The sequence below is a fragment of the Anser anser genome (assembly GCF_964211835.1).
Source record: "Anser anser genome assembly, chromosome: 2".
Classification (NCBI taxonomy): Eukaryota; Metazoa; Chordata; class Aves; order Anseriformes; family Anatidae; genus Anser; species Anser anser.
Window position 1 is genome coordinate 128,776,737 of NC_139721.1, and position 19,327 is coordinate 128,796,063.

At 41.4% G+C, this 19,327-nt stretch overlaps 1 protein-coding gene across 2 annotated transcripts in view; it reads left to right on the forward strand.

The window, feature by feature from the left end:
* IGF2BP3 (insulin like growth factor 2 mRNA binding protein 3) overlaps window positions 1-19,327 on the forward strand; it is a 111,444-nt gene that overhangs the window by 79,595 nt on the left and 12,522 nt on the right. For both annotated transcript variants that reach the window (XM_083825971.1, XM_083825972.1), the window contains 3 exons: window positions 2,114-2,249; window positions 3,982-4,113; window positions 19,178-19,297. In XM_083825971.1, coding sequence (XP_083682097.1) covers window positions 2,114-2,249; window positions 3,982-4,113; window positions 19,178-19,297 — 388 coding nt within the window. The remainder of the gene's footprint in view (window positions 1-2,113; window positions 2,250-3,981; window positions 4,114-19,177; window positions 19,298-19,327) is intronic.

Here is a 19,327-nt window from a genome sequence, read left to right on the forward strand (position 1 = left end):
ACTATATTTTAAGTGGTTTTTAACATATCATGCTATATGCAAAGAAGAGTGTTTTATAAACCATAAGCCTTGAGTAGTTCTGGGCTGTTTGTGAGACTACTGGTGTTTTAGTTTCTGGTATAGATCAGATTTTTGGACAAAAGGGAAAGCACATGAATGCTTAAGAGTATTTGTGCTAGTAATTCTGTCCCTCTCTGTGTGGCTACTAGCAGCTGAACGTTGTATGTTGACTAGTATGCATCAAAATAATAGATTATGGTCTGTGAGTTTGTGAAGGTAACAGATCTGTTTAAATTTAGCTGAGATAAAACAGGAATTTTCACCCTAACGGGAAAATGTTTGTGTCTGCAAGTCAGTGGAGGGAAATCACTGATTAGATCAACATCTCTGTAGAAGTTTGGCTGCTGATAGTAGTTTTACCCTGAAGTAATATCTTCAGAGAACCTCCTATGCTGAATAATGAATGATCTGGCATGAACTTCCAGGCATTTGAGTACCCTGGACTTGAGCTTTAGCCAGAAGAGAGAGAATAAGGTTTATAGGCTGTAACAAAAAGATTGTGAAGAAATGTTGGGGCAGGGGGGCAGGGAGGGGGGTTTGCTTCAGGAAACAGCTCAAATGAAAGCAAAGAAGTTAGGAGTGAATGAGATGCATCAAAAAGAGGTAATTCAAAATCAGGTGACAGAACTTGAGGTCTTCCTTGAAGGTATGTAAACTTTACAGAATTAATCTAAAGAAAAGAGAGAAATCAACTGGAGAAAAAGCACCAAAATGTCAAGTGTTTCTCAAGAACAGGTTTTGTAAGGCTGGCATGCTCACTTAAACAAAATATTTATGCCAATACTTTTGAAAACAGTACGCAGGCTGTTAGTGCTGTTTCTTAAAGGGAAAATAAATATACAGGGTAAACAAGATAATGGTCTTCATTCCATGAGACAAACTTCTCCTTATTCTGATGATACAAATAACATAGTCTGTAAACACTTAACTTGTGAAATTAATAGTATTCCTTAATGGCTTACGTGCATTAAAATCTTGGACTTTAGGCTTAGCAAAAAGATTAAGATAATATAGCTCCATGAAGCCACCTGGGTTTATCAGTACCTAAAAGAGAGCATGTATGCCCATCGGTTCTGTTTCATCTAATTAGTCTTTCTCCTGATCTCTCTTCATTTAGGCTTTGGGTAAGCTTGTCAATAAAGTTAAAGTAAGGCAGCTGGTTTGGGAAAGTTTCCTGTTATTTGGGGGTGTTGCCCACCACTTTCCTCCCTGAGGCAGTAACTCGGTGCTCACACTGGAAACTGAAGGATTGCTTTGTGGCTGCATCTTGTGCTTGCTGCTGCTTGATGCAGATGCGTAGGTTGCCATGCTGTCTGCTGTGCAAGAGAGCCTGGCATGCTTCTGTCTCTGCCCTATCATCAGCTTCCTTACTTTTCCTGCGTTCTGCTCTGACTTTTTTAAATTTCTCACTGCTTCCTCAGCTCACTGTTTTGCAGTACACGGGCATAACTTCCCAGCCATCTTCCATTTTATCAGAATGGCCCAGCTTAAGTTGCTTACCGAAGTACTGGAGCTTAATGCTGTAACCATTCCATTTCTGTGGGCAGTTACTGGTGTTTCACAGCAAATGGCGACTTGCACACAGCATTTTGTTCTCCCTTTGTGAGGATTTGGAGGCTCTCCAGCAGTTTCACTGGGAGTTGGGCTTTTCCCCCTTCTTCCTTCAGGAAACCACTGTTGTTCTTAAGGAACAAAAGTTTCTTAGTCTGTTTCTGGGATGTCTAAAGTACCTGAAGCCCTCTTACAGAGCTGAGCAGTATTCCACTGCTCTTTAGCTCATGTTCTACCAGTGTCTGCTATTTTCCATTTCATGTTGCACCTTGGTGCATCGCAAGCATGTGAAGCCAAACCTCGCTGTGGTGACTTTTGTTGGGTTTGCTGGGAGGGTAGAGTTTCTCCAGATTCTCTGAGAATTGTCTGAACCATGTTGTGAACTGATACTATGCTGTCTGGAGGGCAAACTCGACACGTTTGGATGTCGTCACACACAACTGATAAACCTTGATGACCTTCTGCTGTTTGCTCATTAATCGTGCTTCTGTTTCCTCTGTAGGTTGCAGGACTTGACACTCTATAATCCGGAAAGGACCATTACAGTTAAAGGCAGTATCGAAACTTGTGCCAAGGCCGAGGAAGAAATTATGAAGAAAATCAGGGAGTCCTATGAAAATGACATTGCTGCTATGAACGTGAGTTGCCTTGTGGCACGGGAGCTAGAACCACAGATGGTTGTGATGGACCTCTGGAGGTCATCTGTCCCAATATGGCTGTTGCTCAGTCCAGGGTTTGTTTCAAAGCTAAATGAACTGGTGTAGTGTCTTATTCCCTTTGGGACATCTCCATGGGTACAGTCCATAGTCTCTCTGGGGAAGATTTCTAATATTGAATCAGAATTTCTCCCTTGCAACTGCTCTGTTTCTTCTTGCATTTGCTCATTGGGCTTGGGTATGTTTTCTTTCTTTAAATTATAATTTTTATATGCAGGCTTCCTCTGCCGGTTTGGTTTGAGTAGGAAAACTGAGAAATTCATTTAGATTGAGGAAATGGATGAGGATTTCATGTTTTCTTGTTGCAGAAGCCTTAAAAGGAATGTGTTTGCTGATGTGGTTTGTGCTATATTGTATGTTTCTTAAAGTCATGATTCCTAGTCTCTTGATTTTAAAAGCATAGTGTACAGGAGATGGATCTCTGCTGCTTTCAGTTGTTTAATTTAAGAAGGCTATATTAAGATTTTTCTTGATATATATGAGAAAATCAATCATCTTTGAATAACTGTCTGTATTAAAAAACAAAAAACAAGTAAACCACACCGCGTTAGTTTGCCAAAGTATTACTAATGCATATTGGGAAACAACTGCAGTTGTTGGTAAGCCATGAAAAGCTTCCTGTGTGTTATTGTAACCAAATCTTATGGGCTAGGATCAGGCTGAAAATATTTTTCAACTTTACAGTAGTGTCATTTTCTAGAAATGACTCTTCCTTATGGCTTCACTACTGGGTGGAGAGAGAGAATATTCTCCCCACTTTTCTTTTTCCCATGCTGTGCAAAGGCAGGAATCAAAATAGACACAAGTACAAAATTTTTATTGTGCTGCATTTTTGCTTCATATAGTGATTTCTGCTCTGCTACTGAGCAAAGGTGTGGTAAGCAGAAAACTACTTCAATTACTGGATGGATTTCAAGTTGAATTAGTTGTGGTTAGTAGGGTAGTTGGTCAAGTGTTGAGGTGTTTTGTTGATGTCTCATACCTGGGCTATCTTGATGTCGTGAGATGGTGTCAGTCTCTAGCTGAAGTCTTTCTAAAGCATAGTTATATTACTAGGCAATAATTTGGCAGAGTCAAAAATGGTACTGAAAAAAACTTCAAAGCTGATGCTTTCCCAGCAAGCACTGGTGGGATCTTCATCTTCTGCAAGCATGGAGGGAAGATCTTCTGCATGCAGGGAGGAAAGATGAGGTTATAGTGTAGGATATATGAGAAAATGGGGCTAGTGCATAAGACTTCTCTGACTATACAGGACTGGGTGTATTTTTAGTATAGAGTCAAAGTGATTTTCTCTGGTAATTTTGTTCACTCTGAAAGTAAATGATACTATTGCCCGAATTTCTTGCTACGAAGCTTGTTATATATTTCACTTGATTAAGTTGTAGCAAGTGACTCAGCTGCCTCTCCTAGTAAAGTCATGTTTTCAACATTATTGCTCTGTGCATGTGTCTGGGAAATGAGTTTGAAGCTGAGTCCTTGGGGTAATGGAGATGGAAAAAACTTTAAAGAACATACTGACATCTTCTAAAAAGTCTATGTCAACTAGCATTTTTATTAAACTTAAAACTTAACTATGTCAAAAAGTCTGTCGACTAGCATTTTGATTAAACTTAACTGGAACTGTAAATCTAAAGTAACTCTTCTGCCATTGCAGCTTCAAGCACATTTAATTCCTGGATTAAATCTGAATGCCTTGGGTCTGTTCCCACCTTCTTCTTCAGGAATACCACCTCCCGCAGTGAGCGTTGCCTCCGCTGCTGCTGCTGCTTCATATCCACCATTTGGGGTAAGGCAAGTCTCTGATTTCGGGTGGTTAGTGGGTAGTGATGTTAGTCTGTACAATACTGCCATTCAAATTTGCTGTTGTCAAGTTACCTCGAAGATCCAGGAACAGTGTATTAGTAGCTACATTCTGTCATTTTTTAAGTATTTGTCTTCCTGCTTACTTTATATGCCAGAAATATTCCATGTAGCTGCTGTTTGACAACAGGCATTCATCGTTCATTTAGTGAAATGCTCAGTGAAACCAGCAAACAGTGTTTTTGGAAATGTATTAGATTCTGTTTTCTAGAGAACTTGAATTATTACACAAAGAAGTCAGGTATGAAATGAAATTTAAAAGTTGCTGGAAGTTTGCAAGTAACAAAATGCTAATCTGCAATTGTATTTCTGCTCACCTGGAAGGTAGAAAATGAGTCATGAAGCAGGGATCTGTATGTAGTAAAGATGTTTGATTGTAGTAGTTTTATAAAGGTACAAGTCCTGTTGAAATGAAGTACTCCTAACTACATAGGATTTAAATTACATGGATTAATCTCCAGAAATCTGTGATTTACTTGCCATGTTGTTCTCTAAGAAATAAGTGAAAAGGCCCAGTAGAATCTTATTCAAATCCAGTGCTGCTCAGTAGTCATAAATGAGTTGTTTTTGCTATGGAACAGAAGAGAATTTCTCGTATCAGAGTGCCAGAGCCTTTCTGGAAAGAGAAGGTGCTCTGCTTGCTATTCAAGAAAAGACAACTGACATGGAGGAGGAGATTTTTCAACTTTTTTTTCTGGTGGTGGTTGTTGTTAGTAACTTGGTTTAAGATGAGTTCTCAAATTGAATGCTTAACAAGTGGATGCTGGAGCTTTACAAACCCTGATGTGGCTGACTTTGCCCTCCTCTTTGCTCAACAGTAACATCTAGAGAGCTAGGTCTGAGACCCCATGAACCAGAACAGTGAAAATGCAGCACAGCACACTGAACTTCGTCAAACTACTCAAGTGGGCCTACATAAATTGCACTAAAGGGAAGTTGTTGCCTAAATATTTTTCCCAGAGGAAGAAGCCAAGAAAATGTCACTGAAAGGAACAGAGAAAATTCCACACTTGCAGCATTGTTTGTGGGAATGAACAGCTTGGGTGATATGAATGTATTATAAACTATGTTCAGTATAATAGTGGCTTTATCAGGAAAAGGTTCCAATGAGAACCACAACAAAAATATGTTTATACCCAGTTAGCTTACTGCTAATAGCAGTGCCTCTGTGTATGACAAACAATTTTTCCCTCCCCACAGTTCCTTTCCAGTTTAATTAGTGGTAGACTAAACTAACTAAAGACCTCAGGTTTTGGCTTCATTGTATTGTGTAAAATGCCATCTGTTGTTGTAATGGAATGCCTCAATTTCTTCTATTTAAGAGGAACTAAAGATGATTTGTTAACAGTATATAACTTTCTTTGCTTTGCTGGTAATGAAGAGTGTAGTTTTTTCTTGTTTCTTCAAATTTGCAAACTGCTTTACAGTTCTTGAGAGATTCATAGTGTAAGCATATGGTTTTGTTCCTCACTTGTTTTGTTTTCATTTTTTCCCCACTCTTTCTATTGTCATGATTCTTTCTTGCTTTTGCTTTGAATATGCACCCAAACGGTGTTGAATTTGGCAATTTCAGTCTTATGCATGTCTGTCCCTCTGTTAGTAGGTCACTCTCCCCCACAGATGCACCTTTGTTGGCCTGCTAGGATATCTGGAAGTTTTTGGGTTTTTGGAAATAGGATAGTGGCACCATCTGGAAAAGGTCACCAAGAAACAAGTGTTATTTTGTAGAAAATGTAGAGAGTTTGGAGCTGGATGGACCTTGCTGTCTGAACTCTCTCTGGCTCCTGTTCCTGCTATCGGCTCGATCCTTTGAACAAGCTCTTTTTCCAGGTAGTCTGTATATCTGAGGGATAAACTCACAAATATGAAGAATGAGTTCCGATGGCTTTTGGGATCTTGGGTCTGGTACCAAGACAGCCCCTGAACCTGAAGCAAAGAGTTTCTGGAACACAAATGCAAGAACAGTTGAAACTATTGCAACTTTCTTTACTTGTATCTTACCTTATCTGGCAAAGAGTAGGTAGTGCTGTGAGCTTTGGCAAGCCAGCCCCTCTGATTGATTTTGGAGTACCTCTCCCTCTCTGGGGACAGGAAAACAAGGAAAATGATGAGGTTTCTCTTTTTTACTTTTTTTAATGGATGCTTTTGAAAAACAAAACTTTCATTTTTTATTTTTTGTTCCACAAAGGCTCTTAAATCTTGTGTGTGAGGTTAGCTTCTGTTAATTTCTGATTTTTCTCCTCTAACTTCCTTCAGTAATATATTTTACTTTTAAAATATATTTTTAATACTGTTTAAATACAGTATTGGGGGCATGTAGAAGAAAAAAAGAACAAGTGAAAAGGGATGGCTATATTTAGAAAAGTGGAAAAAACTTGAAAGGCTAAAGGTAACCACAGAGGGGGATCTAGGAGAGCAAATAATAGATTAAAATTAAAAAAAAAAAAAAGGTTTAAAAAAATGACTTCAGGGAAAGAAGGTCTTAGAAACAGTAACAAAGAAACCAGAGGGAGACTTCATGTCCGTTTGCCTATAAACTATTTGTTAGCAAGTTCCTTGTTTTAGCAAAGGTTTTCTTCACCTTATTGTGGAGATAGACTTGCAAGTGTCTCTTCCGTAGGTCAGATGAGGAGATGAGGTAGGTGGGTGGGTTTGGGGCATCTACAGAAGTTTCCATATGCAGTTCATCCTTCAGATGTAGTATTTTCTAGGTACAAGGTGTTGCTGTGAATTTGTGTAGGACTTGACTCCCAAAGAAACTGAGGTGTCATCTTAATTATCAAAACAAGCGTCTGTCATATTCCTGTTGTTGCTTTTTTACACGGGTGGAAAGAGAAAAATCCGCATAGCAAACAGGTTTGGGTTTTGTTCCTCTGCCAGAGCTTAGAGTGACAAGTCTGAACTCCCCACTACACAGCCATGGCTAAGTATTCCTAAAATCAAGTTTTCAAGAGCTTGGAACTGAGTAGTTTGGTAGGTCTGGTTGTGCTGTTGTGAGCTGTGGTGGTGCTTCTTCCTCTCCATCTCTCCATGCAAAACTTCAATACATACTCAATAAGAGTGGGAACACCTTTCTCCACCTGCTTCGGGAACAGCCCAGTATCGGACACAGGAGATGTTCGTTATCTGCATTGGATTTAGCTCTTTGGCCTGAGCCATGTTCATGAGAGCAATTTCCACCTGACCCAAAAAGCCTTATTCTCTAGGGGCCGTTTCCACAGTGACTCATGCTGGTGGATAGCATCGGAGTCTTATTACAGCCTTATCTAATTTAGGGTACCAGATGTAGCTTCTGTCTCACTAAGAAGCTGGTTGTTGCTTTACCCTTTGTCCTGGCAGTAGAGTGCATACAGGAAGGCACAGGCTGTCCTTGGTATCTGTCTGTTTGGGTGTAAACACACATGTGCAGGCACGTGGCTGGTGCACGTGGCTAATGGTGTCTGAGCACCAGGTCTAGTGCCAGATAACCATTAGGTTTATTTGTTATTTGCTTATCACTAGCAACAATTCTTTATATTGCAAAGTCCGGGCTCTGTTTGCCTGTTTAAAGCACTCATTTCGTGTAGTCATTTGAACGGGATGCAATAGCATTGCATATTTCTATTATTATGAATTTTTGTTTCTTGCAAAAATCCAAGATCTGTGTGCTTTCTCTGTCCTCCTAAACGACAGGCGAAGCAGAACGTGTAGGAATTGTTGAAACATTTTAAGATTGGAGGAAAATGTAGGAGTTGAGAAATGTATCAGTTGGTTGAGAATATTGAGGTAAAAATTCTTGGTGCTTGTAAATTGACATGATTTTACTCTTACAATCCTGATATGATATCACTAATGGCTTTCTTGATGAATGGGTACCCTTGTGTGACCATACTAAGGACTGGTGGCCTTTCTGTTCCTGTTTGTAGTTGTCTTGTCCAGCTGCTGTTGGGTCTGAAGAACCACCGCTTTGTTTACCCTTAAATCTCTCTCCTTAGCTCTGCACTTAAATGCTTGTGTGCCGCAGTTTGGACACAACTGCAAATAGTTCTGGTAGTCCGCCTCCTGTCACTTGTAGACATGTCACAAGCTGAGCATCAGCACAAAGAATTGGGTTTTGTGTGAGGAGGAAACTAAGATTCTGTAAAAGTGAGTACGCCCATGCTTACGTTTTCCAGGAGTTACGTTACCAAGAAAAACGTTTGGGAAGTATCCCAGACAAACCGCTTCAGACAGCGTTGTACTGCTCAAAGCTGTTGTGATGAACTTTCTGTTTGTCTTCTGAACTTTGGGGAAGATATGAACGTGCTTGTTTCTCAAGAATAAAAGTTTGTTCTTGTGTGAAGCTGAAGCGTTTAAAGCATCAACCAAACAAGAAATCCTTGTCTTGAAGTCCAACTATGTACAGTCATTCAATTAAATACACTTGGCTAATCTGCTGGGGTTAAGTGGGTTGCACCCTTTCTCTTAAAATTGAAATTCTGTGCTTAATTGTACATCTGACTGCGTTTTTTTTGTAGCCTTTGGGTCTGAAAGTTGGCATCCCAAGGGATGGGGAGGGAGGGCTAACCTGTTGAGAGTTCGTCCTGTCCTTGAATGTTCTGAAACAGTGAGGTAGAAGTAATGCTCCTGTTAAAGGTTCTCTGTCACCTGGTAGATGTACCAAAATGCATCAAAAGGTGAGGAGGAGACAGCTTTCCTCCTCAAGAGGAGGCCATGCCAGTTGGTTCTAAAAGTTCCTGTAGGAATCAGCTGGATTTCTGCTCTGTGAGAATTAGCTGAGGTGAGGAGCTGCTTTCTGTACTGGTAGTCTTGCACACCGATGGTAGCTTCTTGGAGCTCTACCCTCAAAATGCATTCTTCTAACCTTTTCTTTAGCCTCATGGTTAATTTTTAGGTTGTGGGATATGCATAGAGACTTCTGGGGGAGGGGGGAGAAAAAAAAAAGCAGTTTCCTACAGGAAACAAAACAAAATCAAACCACCTTTCTCCAATGATGAAGAATCATCCTGTGCAGCTAGGCTTGACGGGTTGCTTTCCTTTTTCGCTATCTTTTAAGGCTTTTTGTTGCAGGTGAGGAACATGCCAATGGAAAACTTTCTTCTTAGAAGATGTTGTGTTCAAGACAGATTCCTTCTTTATTCTCCAGTAATTTTCAGAAATAATAAAGAAGAGTTCTTCTATATCGCATAGATGTGAGAAGAAATAACTGTATTGTGCTTTTGGCAGGAAAGAAAAGTAATTTAAAATGAAAAATTGCTTCATTGAGGGCCGTCATTTGATGCCCTGAGCATAGATGAGAGAGACAAGGAAGAGGAAAAACTGTCCTATGTTTCCAGGTACTTTGACTCTTTCTTGGTGGAGTTGGGCTCCTTTGGATGTCTGGGTTTGATAGGATTAGCTTGTGCAACTGTTTTGTCTAAACTACCCTGGGGTAGTAATGTATGTACATCTATAATTTGTGTAGTCTAAGTGGCTTTGCCCTCATTTGGTGAGCTTGTTAACCAGTAGATGATTTTGTAAGGAGCTGTCCTCCAGCCAAAAGAGGATGTGGTTTTGAGGGGGGATGAAGGAGGATTTGGCAGTGTTTTTACAAAATGGTTTTATATCAGTGAAATGAAAACCATGCATGTGCAGCACACACAATATTGAGGAGGGCACTATAGGACAACAGCGCTGTCTCAAAACAGAAGAGGGCTGCTAGCCCATCAGACTTCTTTTTGAGATTGTAACCTTGGTGCCTTGACTACGCCTTTCCTGCTTACTTTTCTAAATTTATGAACAAAACTTCTTTGACACCTAAAAAACTTGCTCCAGGTTGCATAATGTTGTGGGATTGTTCTATCCATAGAGAAAATGGTTGGTCCTCCCCCTGCCTACAAGTTTCCTGTCCTGCCATGCTGTGTTGGCAGGGGCCCTCGTCTGGAGCAATCAAAAACTATTCTGCCTCTGGAGATGGAATGGTCCCCAGCGAGGGGAATGGTGGGGAGCAGAAATGCAGCTGGCACCGTACGATGTACAAAAATCTGTCAAGTTGATGGCAGGCATGTTTTCCAAGGTGTTGAAGTCTTCAGCTATTCTTAATAGCTCTTTGTACGGGTCTGAGGTTGTCGTAATGCAAATGGTGTCGCTGGCTAACCAGGAATGCACTATTTTTAAAACAAATATGGTACCTTCCTCCCTGCAGTTTTGGATACTTGTATTCTTCTTTGTAGTTCCCTGGGACCAGAGATGAGAGTTTGTGCTGGTGCCCTGCTCCCATATTCTTGTGGTGGGAAGATTTCTGTTGTATTTGTGAACATCTCGGGCTCCTAAACTCTAACCCGAACTCTAATTAACAGGCTCAGCATCTTCTGAATATTAAGCTAAATGAGAAGTTTAATTCCTTAAGGTACCAAATAATGCTTTGTTACTACAATGTGCTGAGCTCCTTCAGGCCAAAACCAAAAATAGGTCAAGTCCTCATTCTGGTGTAGCTGGCTCCATCTCTTGTTTGTTAAACGTGATGGAAAAACAAGTGACCTCCCTGTGTCTTCACAACCTGTTTTCCCTGCAGCTTCTAAGGCTTCTGACAGCACTGTCTTTATGAAGCAGGAACGAAGGGTACCTGTATCTTTTAAAGGCATTGATTTCATGCGTACCTTTGAGGAGTCTGCAGCGTCCGTGTGGCTGGTGTGTCACAGCCACGAGTTTTGCAGTGGAAGTGCTTTTATACATAAACATCGCTTTTGTTTTCGTGGCTGTGTGGTGTTATAGCACTGAATACCTATATTTTCTGCTTGTGAATGACCAGCAAAATTCCCTCTTATGTAGTTTCAGAATCTGTTCCTTGTGCTGATTTTTGGTTTTGGCTATCTGTTCAGAACAAAAGGTAGCAGATTGCTTTTTTTGGCGTAGCGGCCAATCAGATTTTGCAAAAACAGAGTTCATGCCGTGTTCAGAAATATGTCAGACCTGTTCCTGCTTGTGAAATGCCTTATAACCAGCCTGCCAGAAAATGTTCCCTCTGTGCTTTTGTGATTGCTATCCTCCCTGTTCCTGGCTAGGTTTCCATATTGGAAACACTTCTGATAAGTGTAGTTGTGTTAGTGACTTCTAGTAGTATGAGGAGATCCCCTTGGCTTGCCAGGTAGAAGATCATGGTGATGAAAAGCACTCAAGTTCAGAGCCAAGAAGTGGAGTGAGTACTACTAAGAGGCTACTCTTAAAATAATCTTGAATATTTTAGGGTATGGCTAGTGCGCAATAACCAGCTTGGTCTGCGATGAAGCAGTAATGCCCATGGGGGCAAGAGGGAGTCGATACCCAATACAGTGTGTTGTATTGATCTGGGCAGTGGAAAAAGGTGGTGTCATGAACTCCTGGCCACAGTAGGAGATAATTGCTGCAATTGTGGTGGTGAAGCTGCTGGGGGAGTGCCTTGTTGTAGCTGGAGACATCTCATACCACTCCTTGCACCAGTTTGGAGCTCATGGGAAGATGCAGCCATGGGTGGGTGGTGGCAGTACTGGGTGTGGATGGGGAAAGTGGGTGATAATGCAGGGTGTCCAAAGCTAAGCCAAAAATGTGCATTACTTCTTCTAAATCGTGTTTTGCTAGCTCTTTACAGAATGAATTCAGTGGTGAGAACTTTCCATCACCTTCTGACTGCAGGCAATATGGCAAAGGTTTTAGAATTGCAGCACAAGCTTTAATCTCTTCTAAACAAATGCAGGAAGCTTGGGGAGTGAGGAAGCTTGGGCTTCAGTTTGTTAACTTAAACTGGCAGCACCACTTCAACTGATGTGTGAAATGGTGACCCAAAAGGTATTTTCAAGGGTGTTATAAAGCTTTGGGTCAGATTTGGCATATCTAGCACGATTTTAAGGTTTTCTTAATGAGCCTTTTGTTTCTAACGAGGGCTTAGTTTTAGTGTTAGTATCAGAAAATGAATACAGTAGGACTTCTTTCACCAGTGCTGAAAGCTAGTTTTATATTAATGCATTGATTCTTACTGGAATGTCTTCAGGGATACTTGGCTTAATGTTGGTTTTCCCCTTTCTGCAAACTTTTATTACTAACTAAATAAGAATGCTTAGTGCAGCTGTAGGCCAGAATAATTCTTCACAAGGCATTGCCAAAACATGGTTTAAACTTTGGCTTTGGATCTGGTAGGGGATCTGAAGAAAATGGGGCATCGCTTCCTGACAAAGCTTAAGGTATTTGAAGACCAAGTGAATCACTGCAATCTTGGTCTTGCTGATTGTGGCAGTTGGGAAGGGGGGATGGCAAATGAGAACTTCTTAAAGCAGTTATCTTCTAGTGTCTTTTCCTTTACTGAGTGGATTTGTTTAGCATTTGAAAACAACAACAAAGACCAGCAAAAGCAATAACCCACTCTGCTAGATGGTAGACAAACATTGGCTGAAACTGTTTCATGCAGTCTTAAAATAGTTCTTATTTCCCTCACAGCTAAAAACTGATGCTGGCTAGAAATGGATAACATGACTTTGTGACTTAAAATAAATGCCTCATCCGAAGGTAATTCATTTGCAGCACATTTAGAGTAAATGAAAACATGTACTGGGAATGCATAACAGGCTTAGAAAACAGTGATCTGATTCTGCTCCCACTGATGTCTGGCACAAAATCCTATTTACTTCAGTGGGTACAATATTTTAAAGATTTACAGCCTTATCCCAAATGTTGCAATGGATTTACCAACCACATACGTTTGATGGAGCAAGGGGTCTGTGGAGACGCTTAAAAAGATGACTGGGAAAAAAATCATGCTGTTTGGCAGGCTTGTAGAAAAAGACTGAGATTAGTGCTCAAGTTAACATGAGGGACATAAAATAAAACCCATTTCCCCTCACTAGCCCTTCGAAGGGTGGCAACACACCCATACTGGCTGAGGACTAACATATCAGCAGCTTCAGCTGAAAGCAAGAGAGGGGTTCATGGTTCATCTTGGGGAAGAACAGGGGGCAAAACTCCATTTAAGACACAAAGACAATGTCAAAAGCCAAGACCAATCCCCAGATGTAATGCACAGTCCCAAAATCTCGTTGATCTGGGTCCTACTTTTCCCTACTACCATCCATCTGAAGAATCATCTCTGATTTTTGAGTGTTTGTTCTTGCCTGTCCACACTTTGGCTGTTATGCAAGTGTGAGAAGATGACAAATGCTGCTTCTTCAGATGTAGCAGGTAAGGGAAATGCTTTCCTTTTCATGCACAGTTTGCAGGACTGATGCACTGGGCCTTGGCAGAAGAAAGTCAAGATAAGCTTATCCCACAGGAAACCTTTGGGGCTGTACAGATCTTTCTAAGTGTGCAAGCAGTTCAGGAAGGTGCAGGAAGAAGAATGAATCTGCAGATTTGCTTGGCTGGGAGTCTTCAGCTTCTAGCTGTGGTGAGGAGTGATAGACCTCACACTGAGGGGCATGGGAGATATCCTAGTGAAGGGAATAACCTCACCCCAGCAGAGGCTCTGGAAACAAAAATAACCATTCTGTGCTGAGCCAGGTTGCTCTGAGTAAACTCTAATGTGTTAGGGAATGGTAGCAGAGAAGTGCTTCTCCTGGAAAAATCTTCTCTAGGGCTGTAGAGTCTGGGTGGAGGGAAGGGACCATCCTATGGTGCCCGCAGCGCAGGGGCTCCAGGCAAGCAGCAGGTCTTACAGGGTTTAGGATCAGATTAAGCTAAGTCTTGGAAGGAGGTGGGAATTTAAATAGAAATTTAAAAAAAAAAAAGTTGGTGTGGTCTGTTACACTAGGGACAGATAGCAGAGGGCTGGGGCTGGTGTTTGCGGACTTGTAGGAGGTCTGGAAGGAAACGCATCCAATCTGCTAGGGGAAAAAGAGTTGGGCTAGTCTAAGATGTTAGTTACTGGTATGCAGGAGTTGCTTAGCTTCATCCAGCAGTGAGGACTAACTTACATCTATGTATTAGATTACTGTCTTCAATCATGATTTAAATGAGCAAGTAGGAAATCTGATTTAAGCTGACTTATTTCATTTTACATCAGTACTTCAGTTACCTTTCTGAAAGCCTTAGTGTAGCCTGTAGCACCACAGCTACCTTTTGTTCACATAGTGAATCTTTGTTTAAACAAATATTCAGGTTAGTTTGCTTTTGTTAATATATTTGCTCTATTTTCTGTGTGTTTTTTTAAATGAATGGTGCTTTTCTTATTTGCTTGATTAATTTTTTAGACTGATGAAAATTAGAACTTCATTTGGATGGAAATTGGAATCCAATTAATGAACAAAAATGGCATTTAAAATTGTTTTCATTAGTTAAACGTGCTGGATATGGATGAAAAATGCTTATTAAGTCTGTTTTTGTTTAAAGCATGCTGATTTTTGTAGAAAAAAAGCAAGTATTAGCAGCTGTTTATGAACCAAATTAATTGTTTCTGGTCAGCATGCTCTTCAAGAATCTGTTTCTTAGAACTGAGAAATCTCAGTTTCCGGAGTTGTTCTTTTTTTATTCTAAGAAGCGAAATTCTCCATCTGAGCAAACCTTCTGGCAGAGTCTGTGTGCCCTGCCTATCTGAGACAAAATCTCTCTCAGGTGTGCACAGGCTTCCTGCCCCACCACCCAGAAGTATGCAGGTCAAACCGAACGTAAGCTATTCGATCAACAGCTGAGCTTCCATCAGGTAGCAGGAACGAGCAAAACAAAGACAATCCCCCCATGCTTGTTTTATATTATTTGTACCTATTTACAGGTAGGAAACAACTAGTACTGAGCCCATCTAACAAATATTGCTGGGGCAAAAGAGCTCTTCTGTGCACCACAGACCTCAAAGGCACTTAGAAGTTAAGGTGGACATACGGGCCATATATGTCTTGGAGAGCTTAGATTCATACTTTTAAAGTTGTTTTTCTACGTTTTTATGTGAAGTCAGTTCCCAGGGCTGGTCTTGAACAAACTATTTTGTTATGTGGGTGGAAAATGAAGTTAACTGGGAAACAGAGTACAAAGAACTCTCCACATGCAGGAGACCTTACTGGTGTCAAAAACTAGTTGATGAGTACTACTGACAATTTCATGATTAATGAACTTCACAACTTCAACAGTGCATGCTACTTTAATCTTTAAACTGAAAAACATTTAGGTTTATAACCATACAGTTAAGGCCTTTCAAATTAAAAAAGATGAAGACCTATCATAAGCTGACTATCTTTAAGAAGTTTTTAAATTCTGGAAAAAAAATGATTCATCCTTCTCTAAGGAGGCTGTAAACCTGGCGAAATGATAGGTTCACTAATATTTACAGCGAATTTATCTTACAGTGCTACAGCTCTTGTTAAAGCACAACAAACACGACCTGATAAAGCATCTTTCTCCCTACCCCAATAGCTTGGAAATGGTCTTTTTAGTAGCACGCTTCTTTCAGAAAGAAAACTGTAAGATGAACTGCGGGGTGCTCTCCAGAGTCCAAATGGATGATTATTCTCCAAAATATATGCATTTTAGTCCTTAAATTTTAACTATACGTTTAAGGAAGCTGCTTTTGGCCTTGTTATGGGAGTGAATGTGAAGCTCAGATTGGACACATTTGGAAATGAGTTTCCTAAATTTAGTGCCTCTAACATATGTTTAAGATCTAGGAATCTATTTCTGATATAACTCATGCTAGAAGTTCCTGGAAAGCTACATGACTTATGTGGCATGGCATGGAGAAGATTAAATTATAGTTGACTTTTTTCCCCTCCTAAGCTCACCAGAAGCATCTGTGAGATTGATGGGTGGTGCAGTCATTGCATTATGTTTTGATGTGTTTCTTTTGGAAGACAGTCTTCCAGTAAATATAAAATTATTTTTAAATTATTGTGGGTAAGGATGTGAACAGACTATCATAACTCCAAGTTCAATTTATTTGCTCTTGAAGTCTTTGCTATACTTGATTTCTGCCAGAAGAAAAAAAGAAGACCTGTCTTTTTTGATGTTCCTGCTTTAAAACAAATCAAACAGTATTTCTTTTGAGTGGTTAAAAATTGGTGTGGGTGAGGAAATGGACATAATTTCTCTAAATCCTATATTATACTGGAAATGAATTTGGTTACACATGTGTCAATGTACTTCTGCAAACAAGAATATGAAAAATGACGATATGCAATCAGCTCAGTATGGACAAATTCTCCTCCCTTCCCTTATAAACATATATCTCTATTACACCAAAATGGAGTTGTAACGTTAAGGAACCTCACTCACAATGCATAAATAAATATCAGCCAGTCAAAATTATAAGGATGGATGGGGAGAGAGAACTGCAGTGAGCTGGCTGTAGGGTTGGGAAGGCACGTGTATGTCTTCTGTCTTTCATTGCCTTTGTTGCCCATGTTTCATGTTTAAGGGTGAGGCAGCAGAAAGGAATTCCAGTGGTGAATTGAACCTAGCCAAGAGAGCGGCTGGAAATCAAGCTTTGGGAAGAAGAGGGGAAAACGCTGCTGCAGGCAGATGGGCAACAGAGGGAAGGCAGGAAATATCTGCAAACAAAAGTAATGAAGTTTGCTTTGTTTGTATGGGAGAGAGATGTCTGGAGGTGGATTGAGGTACAAGCTGTGCAACTTCTTGACAACCAGCTCGAGCCGCACGTTTGATCTGTAGCAGCGTTGTATGAGTTAGCTTAAAGTGTAGCTGGAAGAGGGGGGGCTGGATCTGCATGTGGGGAAGAAAAATTTGGCAGAGGACTCCTGCACACTCCTGGTGTGGGGATAACTGAAGGTAGTGGTCACTGCAGAGAGCAACTAAGCTCTGTTAAGCTGTCTGGGCTTGGCTGGAAAGAGTCATTGCGCCTACACCCAGTGCAGGTAGTGTGGGTCCTTGCAACAGAACTGGAACAAACAAATGTCTCACCAATTTGTATCCCTTCAGAAACTTTTCCAAAGCGATGACATCAGCCAAGCATCCACGGTAGTGTTTCCAAATTACTGGAAATCTTGCTGGATTCACGATGAAGATGTAAAAGGATTTACTCTGAGTACACTCACAGGATGTTGGTAGTAATAAGAGGAGAAAATGAGTAATCTGCTGGAAAGCGGTTTAACATCTATACCGAAATGACTGCTATCTTTCATTACAAATACGTAGTTTCAGGGCGTAGTTTTTGAGATCACTTTAAACCTTTCTTTAGGCAGATTAAAAGGGCTGCTCCACCTTTTCCCATGCCCCGACCTAGTTACTCTTGCGTCCTCCCTTGCTCCAGGACTGCCATTTGTGTGGCTCTGTGGTTATTCAGGTCAGGGAGCCTCCGCCGGCACCACAAATCAGCCGGAGCCGCAATCCTGCTGGCCCCAAATCGCGGGGAGGAGTGGGGAGGCTGGCTGTGGAGGGCTGGATCCTGTGTCCAGGCAAAACGTGGGCTGAGATCAGTGCGAGCTGCCTGTGAATGCTGCTGTCTCGTACGTGTGGAAACACGGGGTGAGTTGTGTAACGGTTGCAATCACCTAAAGCGACTGGCAGAGTGCGTTTCTATGCTAAATATCCTATTTTGGGGTTTCTTCACCTGGTCTGTGGAGCTGTGCCTGGAATTTTTTCCCCTGAGGTTATGGTTGACTTGTGTTTACCGAAAGAAAGCGGTAAAACTTGGAAACAAGCATTTCGTTCTGATTTGTTTACGGTTAACGCGCTGGGACTTTGCTTCCCCTTGCAAGAAGTTCCTGAGACACTTAAATTAAAGTAGCAATAGGTGGTGGTGGTTGTTGGATTAGAGCAAAATTAGAGGCTTTTTGTGCTGTGTTGCATATAGGGTGTCTATTTCTTAAAGTATTGCAGCAAAGGCTGCTTTGGTGAGGCTCTGCACGTGGGCCTGTCTCCTTACCACGATGCACAGGAGAGCAGAGCGAGCGGGGTTGGTCCCCGTGGTCTGCTGGCGGGCGCTGGGGCTGGGCTGTGGGGCAGGCACCGAGGGTGGAGGTGTGAAGGTGAAGGTCTTTCCCTCGAAGACCCCTGCAGGAAGAGGGCTCGCTGGCCCTCCTGCAAGGATGAAGGCGCAACAAATTCAGAAACTGCATGCGAGGGCGACTCAGAGGAAGGTATTTTTTTTCCAATAGAGGTCTTAAATGCCTTCTAGTTCACAGAAAGGGCTTGTGTGAAGTGCTTTTGAGAAGTAATCCTGACGTAAGTGGATGGATTAATGGTACTGCAGTGTAGTGGGTACTCGGAGGTGCTCCGCTAGCCCGAGACGAGCTCTTCAGAAGCTGCTTCTGAGGCTGGTAAAATAGTTACGGTTTAGCGTGGCATATGTAGCCCTGCGGTCTGATCATTGCTATGCAGCACGTAAAGAGGAGCTCGAGTGTTAGATTGTGTTCTCCAGCTGGGGCGTCTGCTTGAAAGCCATAGAAAACCGCGGTGGTGCCTGGTCTCCAGTGGGCGCAGCGCTTGGGCCCTCTCACTCGTACAAACGCCTCATCTCGCCTTTAATTTACTGGCCTGCTTCGGGCCCGCCGCCAGGACCCCGGCTGTTGCATAATATTACACAGGAGGAACCACTGGCAATTTTCACGCTGGCTATCATTCCAGATTACTCCCACACAAAGGAAATTGTAGCATGTATGTAACTCTGAGGCTTTTTGTGCAGCCCTCAGCACAATCTAAAATTAAAAAAAAAAAAAAGCTAGGAAAACTAGAAAGAGTTTGGCTGCTCTGACTGTAGCCCGTTCACTTGTGGCAGCCTCATCTGCAGAGTCTTGCATGTGGAAACGCATCAAGACAGTGACAGGTAAGAACGAATGCCTCGTGAAGAAGCAAAGACTCAATGGTTTTTAGAAGAACTTCTAGGCATGAAAATTGCAATTATTTTATAAAAGATGGAAGAATCCTCTTTTGGCTCAAACTGTTCTTTCATGTTCTGTGAATTCAATGATTTCCAGAAAAAAGGCAGACCCTTAATATTCAGACTTCAGAGGGCATCATAAGATCGCTCCCTCATTTCCATGCATGCTTGTTCCATACCAGTTTTCCTGTCAGTCTGATTCATAATGTTCAAAAACATTCACTGCATATTTCCTTTTTCCCCACAGCAACAGCCCGAGTCTGAGACTGTTCATCTGTTCATCCCAGCCTTGGCAGTTGGAGCTATTATTGGCAAGCAGGGACAGCACATCAAACAACTTTCTCGTTTTGCAGGCGCATCTATTAAGGTATTATTACACTGACTAACTTTGTCTATT